The 21810-nt window shown below is 42.6% G+C and overlaps 2 protein-coding genes across 3 annotated transcripts in view; one reads left to right on the plus strand and one right to left on the minus strand.

Annotated features, from left to right (window-relative positions):
• Positions 1-15529, plus strand: part of LOC148900201 (fibroblast growth factor 19-like) — a 34063-nt gene extending 18534 nt beyond the window's left edge. The window contains exon 3 of the mRNA XM_088991776.1: positions 13665-15529. Coding sequence (XP_088847902.1) covers positions 13665-13985 — 321 coding nt within the window. The 3' untranslated portion in view covers positions 13986-15529. The remainder of the gene's footprint in view (positions 1-13664) is intronic.
• The window catches only part of LOC148900200 (apoptosis regulator BAX), a 73810-nt gene that overhangs the window by 21056 nt on the left and 30944 nt on the right, over positions 1-21810 (minus strand). Inside the window, exons 5-6 of one of the 2 annotated variants that reach the window (XM_088991777.1) lie at positions 21700-21804; positions 21092-21607 (exon numbers count right to left, since the gene is read on the minus strand). The exons of the other annotated variant lie outside the window; for it this stretch is intronic. Of the exons in view, the coding sequence (XP_088847903.1) occupies positions 21509-21607; positions 21700-21804 (204 nt within the window). The 3' untranslated portion in view covers positions 21092-21508. Of the gene's footprint in view, positions 1-21091; positions 21608-21699; positions 21805-21810 lie in introns of those variants that run through there. 2 annotated transcript variants of the gene reach the window in all.

The raw sequence follows: 21810 nt of genomic DNA on the forward strand, positions 1-21810 counted from the left end.
GTAAGAGGTCAACACCAACTCCATCCTGAGAAAGGCCCAACAGAGGATGTACTTCCTGAGGCTGATAAAGAAGCATGTCCTGCCACAGGAGGTGCTGCAACATTTCTACACTGCTGTCATCGAATCCATCCTGTGTTCTTCCATCACCGTTTGGTTCGGGGCCACCGCAAAAATGGACAAAATCCGACTTCAACGGACAGTTCGGATGGTGGAAAAAAATCATTGGTACCGCCCTACCCACTCTCGAGGACTTGCACACTGCAAGAATCCAAACTAGGGTGCGGAAAATCATACTGGACCCTCCGCACCCTGCCCACCACCTTTTCCAGCTACTCCCCTCAGGCAGGCACTACCGATCCATGCGCACCAAATCCAGCAGACATTTAAACAGCTTCTTTCCCCAAGCCATTAACTCTTTGAACAGTAGCCCAAATTGAACTGCATAGTGTCTCTTTGATACTAGTGCAGCGTGTTCGACCGGAAACAAATTCCTTGTGTGTTTTACGTACTTGGCAATAAAGATGATTCTGATTCTGATCACTGATGCTGAAGCGTATATCAGTTTCGGTCGGGATTGCTGTCAGCATTCACAGTTTCCATGAGACTTTCAGGTGGTACTTCACATATCCGTTGTAATCGGTTTCTTGGATTGGATTGGATAGGATATGCCTTTATTAGTCTCACAGTGGAGAAATTTACATTTCACAGCAGCAAAGTGATGAAAGGAATGAAAGTAGAAAAACAAAATACATGAGCTGCTGGAAAGGCAGCCACTCTCGCGGCGCCGTCTTGAAGTCAAAAGAACAAAAAAAACTAAATAACAAATAATATGACATAGAGACAATATGACAAAACAAAAACACAGAGACATTCATTCTTCAGGACTTGCTGTACCCTCTTTGTGATGACATGAAGCAGTTCTAGATGAAAGAGGAGAGGATCAAAGCGTCTTTCCACCAGTGGATCAGGGACATCATGGTGGAATGTCCACGTCGACTACAAGCTAAATGTTGAAAGCAAACACGCAGCTGTAGCATCCATTGACGAAGAGATTGTCTCACATCTCCTGTTCCACATAAATCTGCTTCAATTCCAAGCCGCAACAGTTCCACATACGCATCAGCGCTGACTCTCCTTTCTTCTTATCGCGGGTTCCTCAAGCCATGCATCCATCCAGCCGCAGACTGTCCAACAGCACTGACCTTTCCGCTAAACAAAGCGGGGCTGTGAAGATGCTGCCCATTACAGGCGCAAAAAAGCACAATGGCCCCTTTGGTGTCCAGCGATGGCAGTCGAATGGCTCCGACATTCCTCCCATTCAAAAACAGTACTGGCATATTCATGCTGCCAAAAAGGCGCAACCGCTCAGCACAGTCTCCTCCTTGATGAATGTCGTGGTCAAAAATGCTGAAAAATAATCTGTATCCGTTCCACACGATGCACAACAACACAAAGTGACAAAAGAAAACACAAAACAAGACAAAAACAACCAAACCAAAAAAAAGCAAGGCTCAAGAGAGCACTTGCTGAGGCTGCCTACTCGGCCGCCATCTTGGACTCCTGCCCAGTTTTCATTCTTGCCATGATCTTATTTCTCAGGTCAGTTGCTGCTTCGCTCAGCATTTAATTCATTGGGGCTGGCTTCCCAATCTCCTCATTCATTGGGGAATTTGTGTTGTAACTCATCAATCTCAAGTTGTGATAGCAATTGCCGTTTGTGGATATTGGAACACTGGAGCTACTAGTTGTTTCGTGGTCAACCGCGACTGTGGGTTTCGAAATAACCATTCAGCCCCCATTCTCCGCATGTAACCCCTCTGACTAGGGTCGCTTGAGTAGTAGCATTCCAACAGACTGACACTGGATGAGGTTTTGTACTCATATTTTTATCTCTGCCCCAAGCGGGATTCGAACCCTCGTCTCCCGTATGCCAAACTGCTGCCTTGTCAGGTGAGCTATCCAGCCGCCTATATATATATATATATATATATATATATATATATATATATATATATATATATATATATATATATATATCAGAATCAGAATCATCTTTATTGCCAAGTATGTAGGACACACAAGGAATTTGTTTCCGGTAGAACACGCTGCACTAGTATCGTTGTCAAAAAAACTGCTAAGTGGCACTATACAGTATACATATATATATATATATATATATATATATATATATATATATATATATATATATATATATATATATATATATATATATATATATATATATATATATATATATATATATATATATATATATCATAACACCCCTGCTCCAAGCTAAATTGTGAAATCAAACAAGAAGCTGTTGCATCCATTGATGAAAAAAGAGATTTGCTTACATCTCCCGTCACATGTAAATCCCTTTCAATTCAAAGTCACGACTCCCGGTTCCACATACGCATCTGTGACGCTCCTTCTCATCATCGGCTATAAGAACCATCCAGCCACACTGTCCAACAGCACGGATTTTCCGCTGTATAAATCAGGCAGATGAAAAATGCTGCCTATTTCAGGTGTAAAAAAACATAAGTCGCCCAGAGCTTTCCAGAAATGACAATCAAATGGCACCAAGATTCCTCCCAATCAAAAAAAAGAAGAAGAAGCCGAGAAGGCGCAACCACCAAGCATGGAATCTTCTCCTTGATGAATGCCATTGACAGAAAATGCTGAAAACAAACCACACCAGGTCCACACGACCTAACAACAAACACCATATCATTAAAAACAAACAAGAGAGCACTTGCCAACAGCTTCCTACATGGGTGCCATCTTGGGCCTCAGCATGCATACGGCACACAGATTTATTTACATGTATGGTACAAGGATGAATATCTTTGGTGGCTCTGTATGTTTGTCTTTGCTTATTTAGCTGACATTTTTCACTGTTATGGTTTTTATGCACTGAAAACACACTTTCTCGTGCTTGTAATTGTGGCACAAACTCATCATCATTATATAGCTTCTGCTGTCAGCATGCCGAATACCTAGGTTGGGTTTTCAGTCCGGATTATTTATGTATTTTGTTTGTAAAACAGTGGGGATTTTTGTGTCTGGTTCATGTGCACCTGCTTCTACATTGCTCAGGAGGTGCAGAAAGCTGCATCTTTGTTATGGCAACATTTTCAGAAGCAAATATTGAATGTTTGTTTGTCCAAATCGTATGATTTCAAAATTAGGATTACAAATCTGCCGTGGGTGATTTTTGGCTACCATTTTCCTTTCTATACATTTCACAAAACCGTAAATGTCTGTCTTCAGATACCACCAGACATCCAGTCATGTATACTTGTGTTTTTTCACTTCACACCTTAACACTTTCTAGTCTCTCAGAAACCGATAAATTACCATTGATGACAAAAATGAATACATTTAATAAATCACCGTAATGAAACAAAATTAGGTCACATCGAAACACGATGGCGGCGCGTGCACATGCAGCAGCTCCTCTCTCTCCCGGCTAATTGGTGTTTTCGTGTTTATTATGTTTGTCTCACTCGTGTAAATGTTAGTCTCCGTCTGCCTCGCTACAACCGAGGCGTACGTACTCCCGTGAGTTTCTGCTCGACATCGGCAGTTCATTTTTAAAACCAAAACCAGCTGAAGCAGAAGTGCTACGCAAGTATGGATTGCTCAGGGAGTCGGCTCTTCCATTGACCCCCACACCTCCACCGACCCCCACTCCTGCACCCAACCCAGAGTGGAGCCGCTACAAGCGCTGTATGAGGAAACAGAAGAGGGGGAAGCGTGGAGGTATCCGCACTAGGATCGCGGCTAGCCCCCACCGGCCGACCATTCCTACCATCACGCTGGATAACATACGCTCGCTGGACAAGAAAATGGACTACATCTGATTTCTCCGCTTAACTTCCAAGACCGTGGGCGAGTGTTGTGCCCTTGTGTTTGTGGAAACATGGATGAACGACAGCATACCGGACAGTGCCATCCAGCTAGCCCAGCTAACTAGCTTCCGGGCAGACAGAGTGCTCGTCGAGGGGGGGGGGGGCTCCCGGGGGGGGGGGGGTGACTCTGTGTTTACATCAGTGATATGCCTGGTGCCCCAACACTGTGGTGGTATGCAAACATTGCTCACCACTGATGGAGCTTATGGTCATAAAATGTCGGCCATTCTACCTGCCGAGGGAATTTAGTGCCATACTGATGGTAGCAGTTTACATCCCCCTGAGCTCAATTAACAACAGGAGTGTGGGATTAAATGAACTCTACCAGCACATCAGCGAGCAACAGACATCCCACCCAGATGCTTTCATTATCCTGGCTGGCGATTTCAACCATGCCAACCCGAAAAGCGTGTTTCCACAACTCCATGGACACATTAACTTTCCGACTAGAGGTAACAACATTCTGGACAATGTCTTCACCACACACAAAGGAGCCTACAAAGCCTACCCCCTCCCCACCTAGGAGCTTCGGACCGCTCCACTATCATGTTAATGCCGCATACAGGCCACTTGTCAAAGTCGTCAAACCAGTCAAGAAGCAGGTAAGGGTGTGGCCTGATGGGTCGTCAGATGCACTCGAAGACTGCTTCTCCAACACTGACTGGAACATGTTCAGACAAGCGGCCACCTATGACAACACCACAGGCCTCCAGGAGTACACCGACTCTGTCACCTCCTACATGAGGAAGTGCATGGATGACGTGACTGTCACCAGATCTGTCACCATCTGGGCCAACCAGAAGCCATGGCTGACGGGTGAAGTCCACAGGCTCCTTAGGGCTAGGAACGCTGCCTACAAAGCTGGCGATGAGCTGGGCCTGAGGACAGCCAGGGCCAACCTGTCACGTGGCATCAGGATGGCCAAGAGACACCACTCCAGGAGGATCACCAACCACTCCAGAGACACCAGGAACCTGTGGCGTGGGATACAGACCATCACAGACTTCAAGCCCTCTCCACAGATCTGCGAGAACGCGACCGCTCTGCTGAACCAGCTGTATCACTTCTTCGCCCGCTTCGAGGCAGACAACAGCACTCCAGCAGAGAAAACCCCACCACCTCCCGGCGACCCGGTGCTGACACTGTCCCAGGACAGCGTGAGGCGATCCCTCAGAGGGACCAACACACGCAAAGTCTTGAGAGACTGCGCGGATGAGCTCATAGATGTCTTCACAGACATCTTCAACACCTCTCTGAGCCAGGCTGTTGTGCCCACGTGCCTCAAAGCCACCACCATCATCCCGGTCCCAAAGAAGTCGTCCCCCACCTGCCACAACGACTGCCGTCCAGTCGCACTCACCCCCATCCTCATGAAGTGCTTCGAGCGCCTAGTTATGAACCACGTCAAGGCTGCCCTCCCCCCCAATCATGACCCTTTCCAGTTTGCATATCAGCCCAACCGCTCGACCGATGATGCCATCTCCACAGCTCTCCACACAGCGATCACCCACCTGGAGACCAGAGACTCTTACGTCAGAATGCTGTTCATCGACTTCAGCACAGCATTCAACACCATCATCCCCCAACAGCTCACTGACAAACTGAGCAAACTGGGGATCAGCACCTCCCTGTGCTACTGGCTGCTGGACCTCCTGACGGGGAGACCACAGGCAGTCAGAGTTGGAAACAACACCTCCAGCACCATCATGCTGAACACAGGGGCCCCCCAGGGGTGTGTGGTGAGCCCCCTCCTCTTCACTCTGCTCACACATGACTGCCCACCATCATCACCCAGCTCCACCCTCTTCATAAAGTTTGCGGATGACACAACTGTGCCTCATCAAACGATGAGGAGACAGCATACAGGGACGAGGTCAGCCGCCTTGCCACGTGGTGCAAGGACAACAATCTCTGTCTGAATGTGGAAAAGAAGGACTTGACGACAAGACGAAGGATTGTTGGGGACTTCAGGAGAGTGCGCCCCCAGCATGCTCCACTAACCATTGACGGTGCTGCAGTGGAGAGAGTGAGCAGCACCAAGTTCCTGGGAGTGCACATATCTGAAGACCTGTCCTGGAGCTACAACACGTCATCACTGGCCAAGAAATCCCACCAGCGCCTGTACTTCCTCCGCAAGCTCAAAAGAGTTGAAGCCCCGACCCCCATCACGACCTCCTTCTACCGCGGTACCATCGAGAGCATCCTGACCAGCTGTATCACTGCATGGTACGGCGCCTGCAATGTGTCCTGGCGTAAGACTCTGCAGCGCATCGTGAGGACAGCTAAGAAGATCATCGTTGTCTCTCTCTCCCCCCCTTCAGGACATTTACAACACCTGCCTCACCCGCAGAGCCATCAGGATCGCTGGAGATCCCACTCACCCCTCCCACAGCCTCTTCAGCCTGCTGCCATCGGGTAGGAGACTGCGGAGTCTCCGAGCCAAGACCAGCAGGCTAAAGGACAGTTTCTGCCATCAGGCAGTCCAGAGACTCAACTCCTCCCAGGCCTGCCCACCCTGCCCCTTCCCACTGCCACACTCACCGAACTCTGAGGACACGCTGTACTATCATCCTGAACACTATTCTTTGTCCTTCTCAACCCTTTCTTCTTGTTTGTTTTTGCATTACTACATTATGTCACTTTATATACGTCAGTACCTCACTTTACATACATCACTGTCTCACTTTACATACGTCACTACCTCACTTTACATACGACACTACCTCACTTTACATTCAGAAATTACATGTATTGTCTGTTGTCAATTGTATGTCTTTTTTAGCCACGTTATTAGTGCCTTGCACGCTGGGTCAGAGGACGTTAATTTCATCTGTGCTGAATGTTGTGCATATTAGCGTATTTGACAATAAAGCTGACTTTGACTTGGACTTGAAAATCAACTTTCTGGCCCCTCACCCATCTCTATGAAAAATCATTTTAATTGATAAAAATATTGTCCCACTTAAAGGACAACCGACGCCATAATTTGTAAAATCACTTTACATTACTTCTACTGGGCATATTTTACAAAAACTCCACTGCATATAGCTATATTTTACGTTTTAAGACTCACGTTGAATATTCAAGGTTTGGAACACCCCTGACCGAGAAAGCGACACACAATGCATTTTGCGGTACTTTGTTTGGTCTGACAACTTTGTGTTGATCCGTGTTGAAGGCAAAATTAAAAGGAAAACACATAAATAACGCGATGGTGAATCGTTGTGTGTTGCACCAAGACAACTATTTGATATTCGCTGACTCAAATTCCCAGCAAACAAATCAGCCCATTTGCAACGGGTCTCGGGCGCCATCTTCTGCATTTTATGGCTGCTACATTGCTGTCATTGACAGCTCAGGAGGACTTCTTTAATCGATTGCAAACATTTATGCTTTCCTCTTCAGAACTATTTGAAACATATTCAGAACTGGATGAGTATCAAGAAAGCATCTTCCCCGAATCTGAAGCCATTGTTTTGATTCTCGAGCAGGGCAAAACGTCTTGGCGTGACGTCACCAACAAGGGGGCGGGGGCTTCTGACACTGGCCACTTCTGGGTTCAATTTGAAGTAGTTTTTGGACACTTTAAGTCATTTTTATTGGTGTTTTTCATTTGACTAAAAATATCAGCCTGTGTGTTTTGGGTGTTTTATATGCTATAAAACGTTTTTCTGATGTAAGTGAGGAAACAAAAAAATTGTGTTGGTTGTCCTTTAAATAACCGTGGGTCATGTGATTCTTTTGCCTCATGTGTCTGTTTTTTCCCTACTCAGTCGTTTTGCAGTTCAAACAAGTTTTGTTCTTTTATTTATTTTGTGCCGATGGATTTGTTGTGTGATAATGCATTGGGAATTGGTATTGTGCTATTTCTAGGGGTGCTAAAAGTCCCCTGGATCCTCATAGTATTTTGACTGAGACTGAGACCTTTGCAAGTCTTGAGGAATTGATTTCGGCAATAGTTGGGAATTCTCTAGTAATTACATCATAGAAGCTCTTCAACAACCATCGCCACTTTAGAACATGCCAGTCGTAAGTTGGCTACAGCGGTTTGTGTTGTATTTTATTCTGACACATTGTTCATATTCATTGAAGTATTTCATTTAACAAAAAAGATTGATTTGTTTTCATTATTTTAATGCAGCACTCCACCACAATAAATATCAATTAAACAACAAAAATGTGATTCTTTGATACGATGGGTTGACTTCTGACTTTGAGCGGTGCTAACATATGGCACTTACTTTTGATTAATTGCAACCCATTTAAATACCTGTACCTTGTAAGTACCATCGTTTGCACGGCCTCTAGCACATTTTGACAATTGAGAAAAAGCAATTCACTGACCAGGTGCAGTCAATAAACTAACTTTAACTTTAAAATAAACAAAACACATTAAACGTGTGAAGGTGGTAACAGGTGTTGAGTGAGCGCTCATTATTTGAAGTACAAAATTTCAATATAATGCAAATTGTATGTTTCTGTGCCTGTCACTTCTAGTTTTGACATTGTTGTGGTCTAGAAGGGGATGGGGCAGGTGTCGGGAACCTATGGATCGCTACATATGTGCTATATATGGCTCTTTTAATGATTACATCTGGCTTGCCGATAAAACTAAATACAGTAATAGTCTCGCTTTTTTGCTGTCCATTTCCTGTTTGGGTGGCCGTTGGCGGAAAGTGCAACTTTGATTGGATGATACTGACCTATGGCTGTTGATGTCGAAACAGGTAAATGCCCCCTCCCTTTTAAATAAGCCTGACGAGTAAAAAAATGGAGGATTTGCCTTTGTGGAGAGAAAAATTTGTGCCGTGATTCTAATTTGCAATGAAACAATACCATGAATGAAACAGTTGAATATCAGTGGCACTTTGACAAGCCCCATGCAAACATTAGCATCAAGACACTTCTGAGAGAGACATCAGAAAGCAAGCGTGCTAGCTAATGAGCAGTGTGCAGGCCCCGGCAAAGGACTCGGCAAGTTGACTTTCATTCCAGTCGTTTGGCTGGATTTTTTTTTTAACAATCATGAGGAACAGAAAATTATTTATGTTAATGGTGAGTACTATCACGAAGTTATTTTAAATAATACATTGACATTTTGTTGAAATCGTGCGTGTTTGCGTTCGTGCATGCGTGTGCATGCGTGTGCATGTCTGTGTGTGTGCGTGCGTGTGTGGGTGTAGCTCTCACTGAAAAAATATTTCTAAATATTTTACTTTCATGGCTCTCTAAGCCATACGTCTGTGTAAGCTCTCAGTCGTACAGGAGTGGTCCATCGATGAGAAGGTTTCTTCAGCCGTCATCTGTACAAAAGTGAAGGTTTCGGACGTTTCGCCTCCTATCCAAGAGGCTTCGTCAGCGAACTAAAGTCTGACTGGTCGTATCGGCCCCATTTATATATCCCTAATGTCCAGACCTGGTGGCGCCGGACACAGCTATGATAGGTCCCTACTCTCAGGTTGGGGGGGGCGCGGGACACCCCCCTGTGGCCCCACTGATTGTTCCTACATTCCTGACTAACGATTGGCCTATTACACCCACTCCCCCCGGTATCACCTCATCAGCATAACGACCCTCATCAGCATTGCGAAAGTTGCCTAACCTGTTTTGCCTGAGCAGGCTATTGTATGAACGATCCAAATTGAACCTCACACCACCAGACCGGTTTAATGAAGGATTTTGTTGTTTTATAAGAATCGCCTCTTTTACCCCCCTTTCAAACCATCTATGTTCTTTCGCTAAGATTTTAACCTCATTGTCGTCAAATGAGTGGTTGCTAGCTTTTAGGTGCAAATGTACTGCCGATTGAGGCCCACTAGTATTATCCCTGCGATGTTGATAAAGTCTTTTTTTGAGAATTTGTTGAGTCTCCCCAATGTACTGCTCTTTACAATTTTCATTCTTACAATGTATGGAATAAACTACATTACTTTGTTTTTCATTTGGTAGCCTATCTTTTGGATGCACTAATTTTTGCCTTAACGTGTTTATCGGTTTGAAATAAGTAGGAATTTTATGTTGCCAAAGGACTCTTTGTAATTTTTCAGAAACTCCTGCAATGTACGGTACTGCTACTCCTCTCCTTTTAGAATCTTGAGAATTATTGGTTTCGTTCGCTATTCTTTCTTTCTGACATTTGTTGAATGACCACTGAGGGTACCCACAGTTAGTGAGTGCTCTCCTGATATGTTTTGACTCCTTTTCTCTACCTTCAGTGCTAGTTGGTATTAGTTTAGCCCTATGCTGGAGGGTTCTGATAACTCCTAGTTTATGTTGTAAAGGGTGGTTAGAGTCAAAAAGTAAGTATTGGTCAGTGTGCGTAGCCTTCCTAAAGACTTCTGTTTTTAGCGCTCTGTCCTCTTTTATAATTACTTTACAATCCAAGAAGGCTAGTTGGTTCTCTTGAATGTCCTCACGAGTAAATTTAATGTTGAAGTCTACAGAGTTGAGATGATCTGTGAAGGATTGAATTTCTTGTTTCTTAATTATGACAAAAGTATCGTCCACATATCTAAACCAGTGTCTAGGTTTTGTCCCTGGGAAGGATGTGAGGGCCTGTTTCTCCATCTCTTCCATGTAAAGATTAGCCACTATGGGTGAAACTGGTGAGCCCATAGCACAACCATGGATTTGTTTATAAAATTTTTCCCGAAATTGAAAATACGTAGTATTAAGGCAGATTTCTAATAATTGGCAGATGTGATCCGGTTTCAGTTTGGTTCTTTCATGCAGAGAAACATCCGCCAGCAGCCTCGTCCTCACCACTGAGACTGCTGCTGGGGTTGGGACAGATGTAAAGAGAGAAGTCACATCGTATGATGCCAAAGTTTCCTCAGGTTCCAATATGAGGTCTTTGATCCTCTCTACAAACCCTGTGGTGTTCTCTACGTGGTATTCTGTGTTACCAACCAACGGAGCTAAAATAGTTTTTAAATATTTGGCTACATTGTATGTAGAGGAGTCAATGCTACAAACAATGGGTCGGAGGGGGAACCCTTCTTTATGTATTTTTGGCAGGCCATAGATACATGGCGTGGCCTCTCCCGGGTATAATCTAAAATACATCTGTTTGTCTATATGTTTTCCTTTCTCTAGCTTTTGGAGACAGTCAATCATTTCTTTCTTGTATCTATTGGAAGGGTCCCTTTTTAGTTGCTCATACGTGTTAGAATCACTGATTAACCTATTTATTTTGTCTTCATAATCCAATGTGTTGAGCAGCACTGTGCATCTGCCCTTGTCTGCTGGCAAAATAGTAATATTTTTGTCTTTTTGTAGAGTAGTTAACGCCTTTCTCTCTTCTAATGTTATGTTGGACGGAGGAAGTTTGGCACTACTGAGAAGAGCTGATATTTTAATGCGTAGATCATCTGCCTCTGCATACGAAAGTTTGTTATTTTTAATAGCCGATTCAGTAGCTGTGATATAATCTATTGTAGGTATAGTTTTAGGAGTCACTGAGAAATTTAAACCTTTGGTAAGTACCGCCTTTTCTGTCTCTGAGAGATCTCTGTCTGACAAATTTTTGATCCAATTCTCCCTTGCAAACTGTTCATACCTAATTTTACGCGTGTTTACCAGTAGCTGAGATTGTTTCAGTAAAAGTAATTTTTGAAATTTACCCTTTTGTCTCTCTTTGGTTTTGCTGTGGTGCCTCATATAACCGGATTTAGTAAATTCACACACTTCCTGATAGATTTTGTGGGTAAGATTAGTTTGTAATCGCTGATAATAAGTTTCTATTTCTGACTGTTTGTTTTTTATCTCTATGTTAAGTCTCCTAATTCGCAAATTTAGAATTTTCCTGGTATAATTTTGTTGCATTTTATCGGCTAAGTATCCGGGTTATAAGGTTATTTTATAGAGATTATACCCGGGAGAGGCCACGCCATGTATCTATGGCCTGCCAAAAATACATAAAGAAGGGTTCCCCCTCCGACCCATTGTTTGTAGCATTGACTCCTCTACATACAATGTAGCCAAATATTTAAAAACTATTTTAGCTCCGTTGGTTGGTAACACAGAATACCACGTAGAGAACACCACAGGGTTTGTAGAGAGGATCAAAGACCTCATATTGGAACCTGAGGAAACTTTGGCATCATACGATGTGACTTCACTCTTTACATCTGTCCCAACCCCAGCAGCAGTCTCAGTGGTGAGGACGAGGCTGCTGGCGGATGTTTCTCTGCATGAAAGAACCAAACTGAAACCGGATCACATCTGCCAATTATTAGAAATCTGCCTTAATACTACGTATTTTCAATTTCGGGAAAAATTTTATAAACAAATCCATGGTTGTGCTATGGGCTCACCAGTTTCACCCATAGTGGCTAATCTTTACATGGAAGAGATGGAGAAACAGGCCCTCACATCCTTCCCAGGGACAAAACCTAGACACTGGTTTAGATATGTGGACGATACTTTTGTCATAATTAAGAAACAAGAAATTCAATCCTTCACAGATCATCTCAACTCTGTAGACTTCAACATTAAATTTACTCGTGAGGACATTCAAGAGAACCAACTAGCCTTCTTGGATTGTAAAGTAATTATAAAAGAGGACAGAGCGCTAAAAACAGAAGTCTTTAGGAAGGCTACGCACACTGACCAATACTTACTTTTTGACTCTAACCACCCTTTACAACATAAACTAGGAGTTATCAGAACCCTCCAGCATAGGGCTAAACTAATACCAACTAGCACTGAAGGTAGAGAAAAGGAGTCAAAACATATCAGGAGAGCACTCACTAACTGTGGGTACCCTCAGTGGTCATTCAACAAATGTCAGAAAGAAAGAATAGCGAACGAAACCAATAATTCTCAAGATTCTAAAAGGAGAGGAGTAGCAGTACCGTACATTGCAGGAGTTTCTGAAAAATTACAAAGAGTCCTTTGGCAACATAAAATTCCTACTTATTTCAAACCGATAAACACGTTAAGGCAAAAATTAGTGCATCCAAAAGATAGGCTACCAAATGAAAAACAAAGTAATGTAGTTTATTCCATACATTGTAAGAATGAAAATTGTAAAGAGCAGTACATTGGGGAGACTCAACAAATTCTCAAAAAAAGACTTTATCAACATCGCAGGGATAATACTAGTGGGCCTCAATCGGCAGTACATTTGCACCTAAAAGCTAGCAACCACTCATTTGACGACAATGAGGTTAAAATCTTAGCGAAAGAACATAGATGGTTTGAAAGGGGGGTAAAAGAGGCGATTCTTATAAAACAACAAAATCCTTCATTAAACCGGTCTGGTGGTGTGAGGTTCAATTTGGATCGTTCATACAATAGCCTGCTCAGGCAAAACAGGTTAGGCAACTTTCGCAATGCTGATGAGGGTCGTTATGCTGATGAGGTGATACCGGGGGGAGTGGGTGTAATAGGCCAATCGTTAGTCAGGAATGTAGGAACAATCAGTGGGGCCACAGGGGGGTGTCCCGCGCCCCCCCCCAACCTGAGAGTAGGGACCTATCATAGCTGTGTCCGGCGCCACCAGGTCTGGACATTAGGGATATATAAATGGGGCCGATACGACCAGTCAGACTTTAGTTCGCTGACGAAGCCTCTTGGATAGGAGGCGAAACGTCCGAAACCTTCACTTTTGTACAGATGACGGCTGAAGAAACCTTCTCATCGATGGCTCTCTAAGTCAAAAAGGTTCCCGAGCCCTGGTGTAGGAGATGCATTTTTTTAAGAGATTAGTTGTAGATATATTAAATGTGGCCATTTTCATTCCAGCACATCTACAGTGGAGATGACTGCACTTTCAGGGAGCAAATCATGCCAGATGGATACAGCATCTACATCTCTGTCAGACATGGAGTACTTCTTAGCTTGGGAAAACATCGACGGCGATTTCAAGGCAGAGATAATGGTGTCCCAGCTTTGGCTCAGTTCCTGCCTCGAATCAGTACTGCGGATCGGGCATCAACTCCAACACTGACACCCTTGTACCACCCAGCCCAGGACACATCACAAACGGATAAATCACTTGACATGGTGGAATCCTTTGGTGTTCTTGCACGGATCATTCACAGTCCCAGCTTCCATAAACGATGACGAGACAGGATTGAGACGCAAATAAACAAACTGTGCCTGCTCCATGCCTGTGATCCGCAGTGAAGTCCGATCTGACCAAACACTCAGATGTAAAAATCAAACAGATCAGTGGAATGATGTCTGTCCCTAACGTGGCTGAGATAGGTTTGACCTTTTTGCGTGATCTGAAAATGATTAATGCTTGAGAAATGGATGGAGTCCATATTAACTTGAAAAGTTAATATGGACTAATATGGATAAATCATTTTAGCACTAATCCCTGAAATTGGAGGTTTGAAAATACGAAAGATATGAAGTCAAAACAACTAGTTAATACTTGTATATCACAATATTGCATAAATAGGATAGTTGGTCATAGCTTGTGTCGGTGTGACATTCCTGATATTTACCTGAGCTACTTCCGGGAATAAAAATGCATATACCACAATGCGGCGAAGGGTGAAGAGACCGCAAAAATACAAAATTAACATATGCTGGACGAAATAGGGCAGCAATGGTCTGTGGCCAACCCAAAAGTTGAAAACCCATTCCTTAAGAGGTCATTTTCATCTATTTCCATTCCTGTTTACATAATTTGGGGTCAAACTGTAATGGTTGTGTTCTCTTTATTTTATTTATGTATTTACTGTATTTATTTATGGTCAGTGTTGTAAGATCACCATGGTCAATATGTAACCGCATTTCATCAAACAAACAAATGTTCTCCCAAGTGTGGTGATTCCCAACTAACGCACCAGAGATAATTTTATGTGTACACAAAATGATTCAATCACTGTTCCAATCATTTCAAGTTTTTTTTCAACATTCTGAGATTTAAAATACAGTGAGACCTCAACTTACAAACACCTTATCTTACAAACCTTTGGTCTTAAGAACCTCTAATTTATGAAAATTAAACCTTATAATAAGCACTATTTTCATAATACACACCCACCACGGCTGGCAGAGTGATCTTCGGCGGAAGCACACGACTGAACAGCGCTCCAGCCGGCGCTACTTTGCAAACACCCTCTCATTGAATGCACACGTCGATCGCCTACTTGGAGCTTTGTGCTGATAATTTTACTATGATGGGACTAAAAAAAACCCCACCACAGGCTCGTGTTCAGCCCAAGAAGACACAAAATAAAATCACTGTCACTGAGAAGAAGGAGATAGTTGAAAAACACGAACGAGGTGTGCGTTTGTGTGATTTAGTGGCCGAGCACGGCTATGCTAAGTCAACCATTGCTCCCATTCTCCGGAACAGAGAAGCCATCAAAGGTGCATCTGTTGCAAAAGGTGTTTCCGTGCTCTCAAAGCGACGGTCTCGGGCAATCGAAGAAATTGAAAAAAAACTTCATTTTACAGCAGTTTATTTCTTTAATTACAGTCCTCATGTAATGTGCCTCTCTTTGTGACTTTATGATACAATGCAGTGTATTTCTTTCATTACAATACAATAGAACATTTATTATACATAGAAAAGGGTATGTTGTGTGTATTTTTAAGGCTTATTTAGTTAAAAACTATATTTTATGAAAACCTGGGAACGCATTATTCCCATTTTAATGGTTTCCTATGGGAAATTTTTTTCGAGATACACACTTTTCGCCTTACACACTCTGTCTGGGAACCAATTAAGTTCGTAAGTTGAGGTCTCACTGTAGCTCAATTATTCTTGAATAATTGAGCTGGTTGGAGTTACCATCATCTATAAAATTACACACACTGCCGGTGTCAAAAGCAAGGCACGGGGTCATATTCGTTCTGTGACGTCTCTATGTGGGACGTATTGACAAATCAATATGCTTGATCGATTTAAATTGTGAGTATAGTTTTGCTTGTTTGATTGTTGCTGTGCCAATGACCATTTTGTGTTTGGGAGCCTTGTACTGAGCATTTTTATCTTTATTAACTTCATAGAGTTGCTTGTTATGTAGCCTCAAGGGGGCGTAAACAGTGTCTTCTTGTGCCGGTCCCAAGCCCAGATAAATACAGTGGGTTGTGTCAGGAAGGGCATCCGACGCAAAAGCTTGGCTAAAACAAACATGCAAATCAAACCTCTGAAGATGGAGTACACTGATTCGCTGTGGCGACCGCTGAAGGGAAAAGCCGAAAGGAAAAGAAGAAGTGGAGTTATCATCATGCACATTACAACTGTAGAAATGTTTCAAATTCGACTTAAGACAGTGTTCCCTCAATACTTCGCAGTTCAATTAATGTGGCTTCATTTTATTACGTAGGTTTCATTTATGACCATAACTTCATCTATTTCAATTCTCCTTCACTATTCTTTCGTTTTTTTAGCTTCCTACAAAGACAAGAAAATAATTAAAAAAATTCTTTCTTGCAAGAAAAAAAAACAATGAAGAGACAATGAACATTACTGCTCATTACTCCTCAAATGTCATTTTGTTCTTCATATTGGATTGGATTATCCTTTATCAGTCTCGCAGTGGAGAAATTTACATTTCACAGCAGAAAAGTTATGAAAGCAAGAGGAAAGGAAAGAAAGAAGTAGAAAAACAAAATACAGCAGCTGCTGGAAAGGTAGCCACTCTCGCAGCATCATCTTGAAGTCAAAAGAACAAAAAACTAAATAACAAATAATGATAATAATACCGAGACACAGAGTCGTTAATTCTTAAGCACTTTCTGTACCCTATTTGTTGCATGAAGCAATTCCTAATGAAAGATGTGGATAAAGGACGTCAAGGTGGAATGTGCACGTCTACTACAAGCTAAATGTTGAAGCAAACACGAAGCTGTAGCATCCATTGACGAAAATACGTCTCCTGTCCCGCATAAATCCGCTTATATTCAAAGCCGCGACATTCAAAATTACACTTTGAGCACGCTCCTTTGTCAGACTTTTCGGAAAATCATATCATTATTAAAATGTACCATTCAGTTATTCGGAGTGCCCACCAAAAAAACAGAGAACTGGAGCCCACTGTGTCAAGTAGAAGAGATTGAATTGTTTCACACTAGTCTAGTGCTAGTCTAGCATCGAGTGCTAATAGTGTTCATAGTGTCCTTAATTTGCTTTTCTCAAGATATGTAATGATGTGTGTCATAAATGATGTAATGGTGTGCGTCAGAAATGATGTCATGATGTGTGTCTTACGCCATATTTACTCTAGCTTTTATAACCTTCCGATATGCAGAGTGAACCAAGTTCATTCTTGGAGCCACCTGTTAACCTTGATACACTGCTTACTGGAGACTGTGGAGAGAGACTGATAAAAGCTAGGAATTGTTTTGGAAGAATGCCGCCTTGGTGTCGCGCCATAGTCTTAATACCAGCCTTCTGATGAAATAAATATGTTGTGTGTCCCTGATGTGGACACACTCATGATTCAGCAGCCATTGTCTGTACATTATCGGTGTCCGGAATATTCAGCAAATAAATCCCTTGAAGGTACTGTGCATAAACTTCAGCCTTTATTTGGATGACCAAAACCCTCATCATCCAATATTAACGAACATACGGAGGAAAGAAGGCCACTCTCCTCCAACAAATTGTGATAGCGGACTGAGGTTTTTGTCAACAGACAGAACATCGGACGCTCAACAAATGTGACAAGGAAAGAGGACGGGTTTGTTTATATGTGTCTACCCTTCTTGAGGAATATGAACAAAGACATTCAATCTGTGCTTCTTTCGCATCTGCTTTAGCAAGGGTAATTCAGAAAACATCTCACATTTTTTTTTGGATCGTTCATACAATAGCCTGCTTAGGCAAAACAGGTTAGGCAACTTTCGCAATGCTGATGAGGGTCGTTATGCTGATGAGGTGATACAGGGGGGACTGGGGGTAATAGGCCAGTCGTTAGTCAGGAATGTAGGAACAATCAGTGGGGCCACAGGGAGGGGTCCCTTGCCCCCCCCAACCTGAGAGTAGGGACCTATCATAGCTGTGTCCGGCGCCACCATGTCTGGACATTAGGGATATATAAATGGGGCCGATACGACCAGTCAGACTTTAGTTCGCTGACGAAGCCTCTTGGATAGGAGGCGAAACGTCCGAAACCTTCACTTTTGTACAGATGACGGCTGAAGAAACTTCTCATCGATCTCACATTGTTCTTCATCATCCGTTGACTGTGCGGACATCACACAGCACAGTCCAGTATGTCAAAAGTCATACTTTTCAATGGCTGGCGGAAGACAGAGAAAGATTGAAGCGATTTTGCCTCAACCGCATATTCACTTCACACATGAAGGAGTAAATATGGCTGAAGGTCTGCGTGAAGGTGAACCGCATTGTTGTGTACAAAAAAAAAATGTGTGGAAAACCCTCTCCGCACAGACCTATATGAGACATCTCTTGAGAATCCAGATTTGGTTCTTTTCACAGACGGATGTTGCTTCAAAGGCAACGGTGTTGCGGTAATTGACCCACAGAGAATTGTTCTGAGGAAGTTCAGGCAAAAAAAAATTCCGGCACTCAGTCAGCCCAAAGAGCAGAAATCTTGGCATTGATAGCGGCTATCAAGTTGGCAGAAAATCAAGCCACAAATATTCATACTGATTCGGAGTATTCACGTGACATGTAACACGCCCACCGTCCATTCATGTTGCATTAAAAGAATGGCAACAGAACGATTTCCAGACTGCGACTGGTACACCCATGAAACATCAACAACAGCAGTGGCAGTGATAAAATGCAAAGGTCACTCTTGAACTAATGATTTTGTATCAATTGGAAACAAAGCAGCAGATCTAGCAGCAAAAAAAGGTTTTGCAGTACCGACCAACACTCCAACTAATCGGAGGTGATTTTGAATTTGATGATGGCTGACAGAGTTCATTTCATCCACTTGGTGTCGTTTCAGTTTCACCAAAACCATGTGTATCCATCTATTCATCGATTTTCTGGTTTGCTTTATCGTCACAAGGGTCACAGGTCATGCTGGAGGTTCTTCCCTGTCTATGGGCAGTCGGCAGGGTACACCCTGAACCGGTTGCCAGCCAATCGCAGGGCACACACAGACAAACAATTATCTTCTCTCACACTCACACCTCGGGAAAATTGTAAGTGTCAGCCTGCCCTGCATGTTTTTGGAATGTGGGAGGAAACTTCTTTTCCTTTCAGCTTTTCCCTTCAGGGTCGCCGCAGCGAATCAGTGTCCTCTATCTAATCCGGTTTTGTGCATTCTCTTCTCTCACACCAGCTACCTTCATGTCCTCTTTGACAATATCCATAAACCTCCACTTCGGTCTTCCTCTCGGTCTCCTGCCTCGCAGTTCAAGATTCAGCATACTTCTCCCGATATAGTCGCTCTCTCTCCTTTGGACATGTCCAAACAATCTCATTCTGGCCTCTCTGACTTTCTCTCCAAAGCCTCTAATATGAGTTGTCACTATAATGTACTTAATCCTGATCCTATCCAACCTGTGAAACTGCACTACCAGGGGAAACCACATGCAACCACGGGGAGAACATGTAAAGAAGGCTGGAGATTGACTGAACACATGACCTCTGTACTATAAGTCTGTGTAAGCTCTCAGTCGTACAGGAGTGGTCCATCGATGAGAAGGTTTCTTCAGCCGTCATCTGTACATCTTTTGTACAGATGACGGCTGAAGAAACCTTCTCTGTACTATAAGGTTGACGCATGAAACAATCGATCACGCTGCCGCCGTAATCAATACATAATAAAAAAAAAAGAAAAAAAAATCCAAGGCACCGACAAATATGTGGAGCATTTAACTTTTAAAGGACAACCGACACAATTTTTTTGTTTGTTTTTTTTGTTTCCTAACTGACATCAGAAAAACGTTTTATAGCATCTAAAATACCCAAAACACTCAGGCCGATATTTTTAGTCAAATGCAAAACACCAATAAAAATTACTTAGTGTCCAAAAACTGCCACAAAATGACTGGGGATTTTCAGAAAGTCCTGCCCCCAGTTTGTGACGTCAGGCCAGGACGTCTTGCCTTGCTCAAGAATCAAAACAATGTGCTCACAGAGTTCAGATTCGGAGAAGATGCTTTCTTGTTACTCATCCAGTTATGAATATGATTCAAATAGTTCTGAAGAGTAAAGCATAAATGTTTGCAATTGATTAAAGACGTTCTTCTGGGTCATTTTGAGGTGTCAGGACTGATGTGAAGCATCCCAGAAAATGCAGAAGAAGGCGCCCAAGCTCCGTTGGAAATGGGCTGATTTGTCTGCTGGGAATTTGTGTCAGCGAATATCAAATAGTTGTCTTGGTGCAACGCACAACGATTCACCATCGCATTATTTATGTTTTCCTTCTAACTTTGCCATCAACACGGATCAACACAAAGTTTTCAGACCAAACAAAGTACCGCAAAATGCATTGTGTGTCGCTTTCTCGGTCAGGGGCGTTCCAAACGTGACGCCACGTGGGGATCGTCATCAACTCGAAAACAAGACTTCCTGAATATTCAACGCGAATCTTAAAACGTAAAATATAGCTATATGCCGAGTTGTCTGCCCTAGTGTCCGGGAACGTTTTGTCATGAGTTTCAGACACTGTTTCAAGTCAAGTAGGGGCCAGCAAAATATCCTCCTGTGGTCCCGCAAAGAGACAAATACTGGTGTTATTGAGCAAAAGCACTGATGTGTCTTATTGTATTTACTTGTTTTAACAAGTGTGTATTTTTGAATAATTAATGTTCAAGGGTGAGACGGACAGAAACAGGACAGTTTTAATACATTTCTATTTAGGATAATGGTGATAAAATCAAATGGTGATCCTTTCTTTTCTTTTGATAAATAAAGCAAAGGAGCATTTGTGGTAGGTACATCCTTAATAAAAAAAAATCCTTAATACTATGAAACAATGTTTTTTTGCGATTAGTCGTCTTATTGTGTTTCAAGTTGTGAAAAATGGGGCAGGCAACTTTATGGCCGGGCAGGCAAGTTTTCAGAGTTGTCTGCCCTGGTGTCCGTTAACTTTTTGTCATGAGTTTCAGACACTGTTTTAAGTCAAGTAGGGGGCAGCAAAAGATCCCCCTGTGGTCCTGCAAAGAGACAAATACTGGTGCTCTTGAGCAAAAGCACTGATGCGTCTTATTGTATTTACTTGTTTTAACAAGTGTGTATTTTTGAATAATTAATGTTCAAGGGTAAGACGGAGGAGAAAAACCAATAATAAAGTCACATTTAATATCAAAGTATTATCAAGAAAAATACAGAATAACACTTCAATGCATATGACAAAAATATTAAAATGATGTGTGTGTGCCGACTACTTGTATGTATATCTATGAGTTAAAACAATCCTTTCTAGAGAAAATAGCAATTACAAATGGCATATCGATTTAAGCCACTCAAAACTGAAGACAATGACTTGGTGATGAATACCAAGATATAATTGTCCACAGGACAGTTTTCATACATTTCTATTTAGGATAATGGTGATAAAATCAAATGGTGACCCCTTCTTTTGTTTATAATCGTTATTCATGGCCGGAATTAAAAAACAAAAACAAATGAAAATGTTGGTTGCCACTTGTTCTGTACTGAAAATATTGCTTGTGAGATTGTGACATTGTATCATTTGTCAGCGTGTTCGCCTATAATAAACAATGGTTGCCACTAAAATCATCGATGCCACAAAGGTGACCGTCCGCCAGTGAGACCACCCTTGGATAACACCTTCCTACAATGAAAGACAGAGCAAAAAACATCAATCTATAAATCCGTACAGAAACATTTCAAAACAACAGGTGATAATGGTAATAAATGACTTACCCAGCCTCCCTGCTGGACAAGCCAGTAGTAAAGGTGTTCTCTGATAACCTGGAGAACCCAGCTGATTATGAGTCTGATGTTCTCGAGATGATTCGTGGTTAAGGCCTTCGA

This window comes from Hippocampus bargibanti, linkage group LG03 (genome assembly GCF_051943395.1).
Source record: "Hippocampus bargibanti isolate YZ-2025 linkage group LG03, ASM5194339v1, whole genome shotgun sequence".
Lineage (NCBI taxonomy): Eukaryota > Metazoa > Chordata > Actinopteri > Syngnathiformes > Syngnathidae > Hippocampus > Hippocampus bargibanti.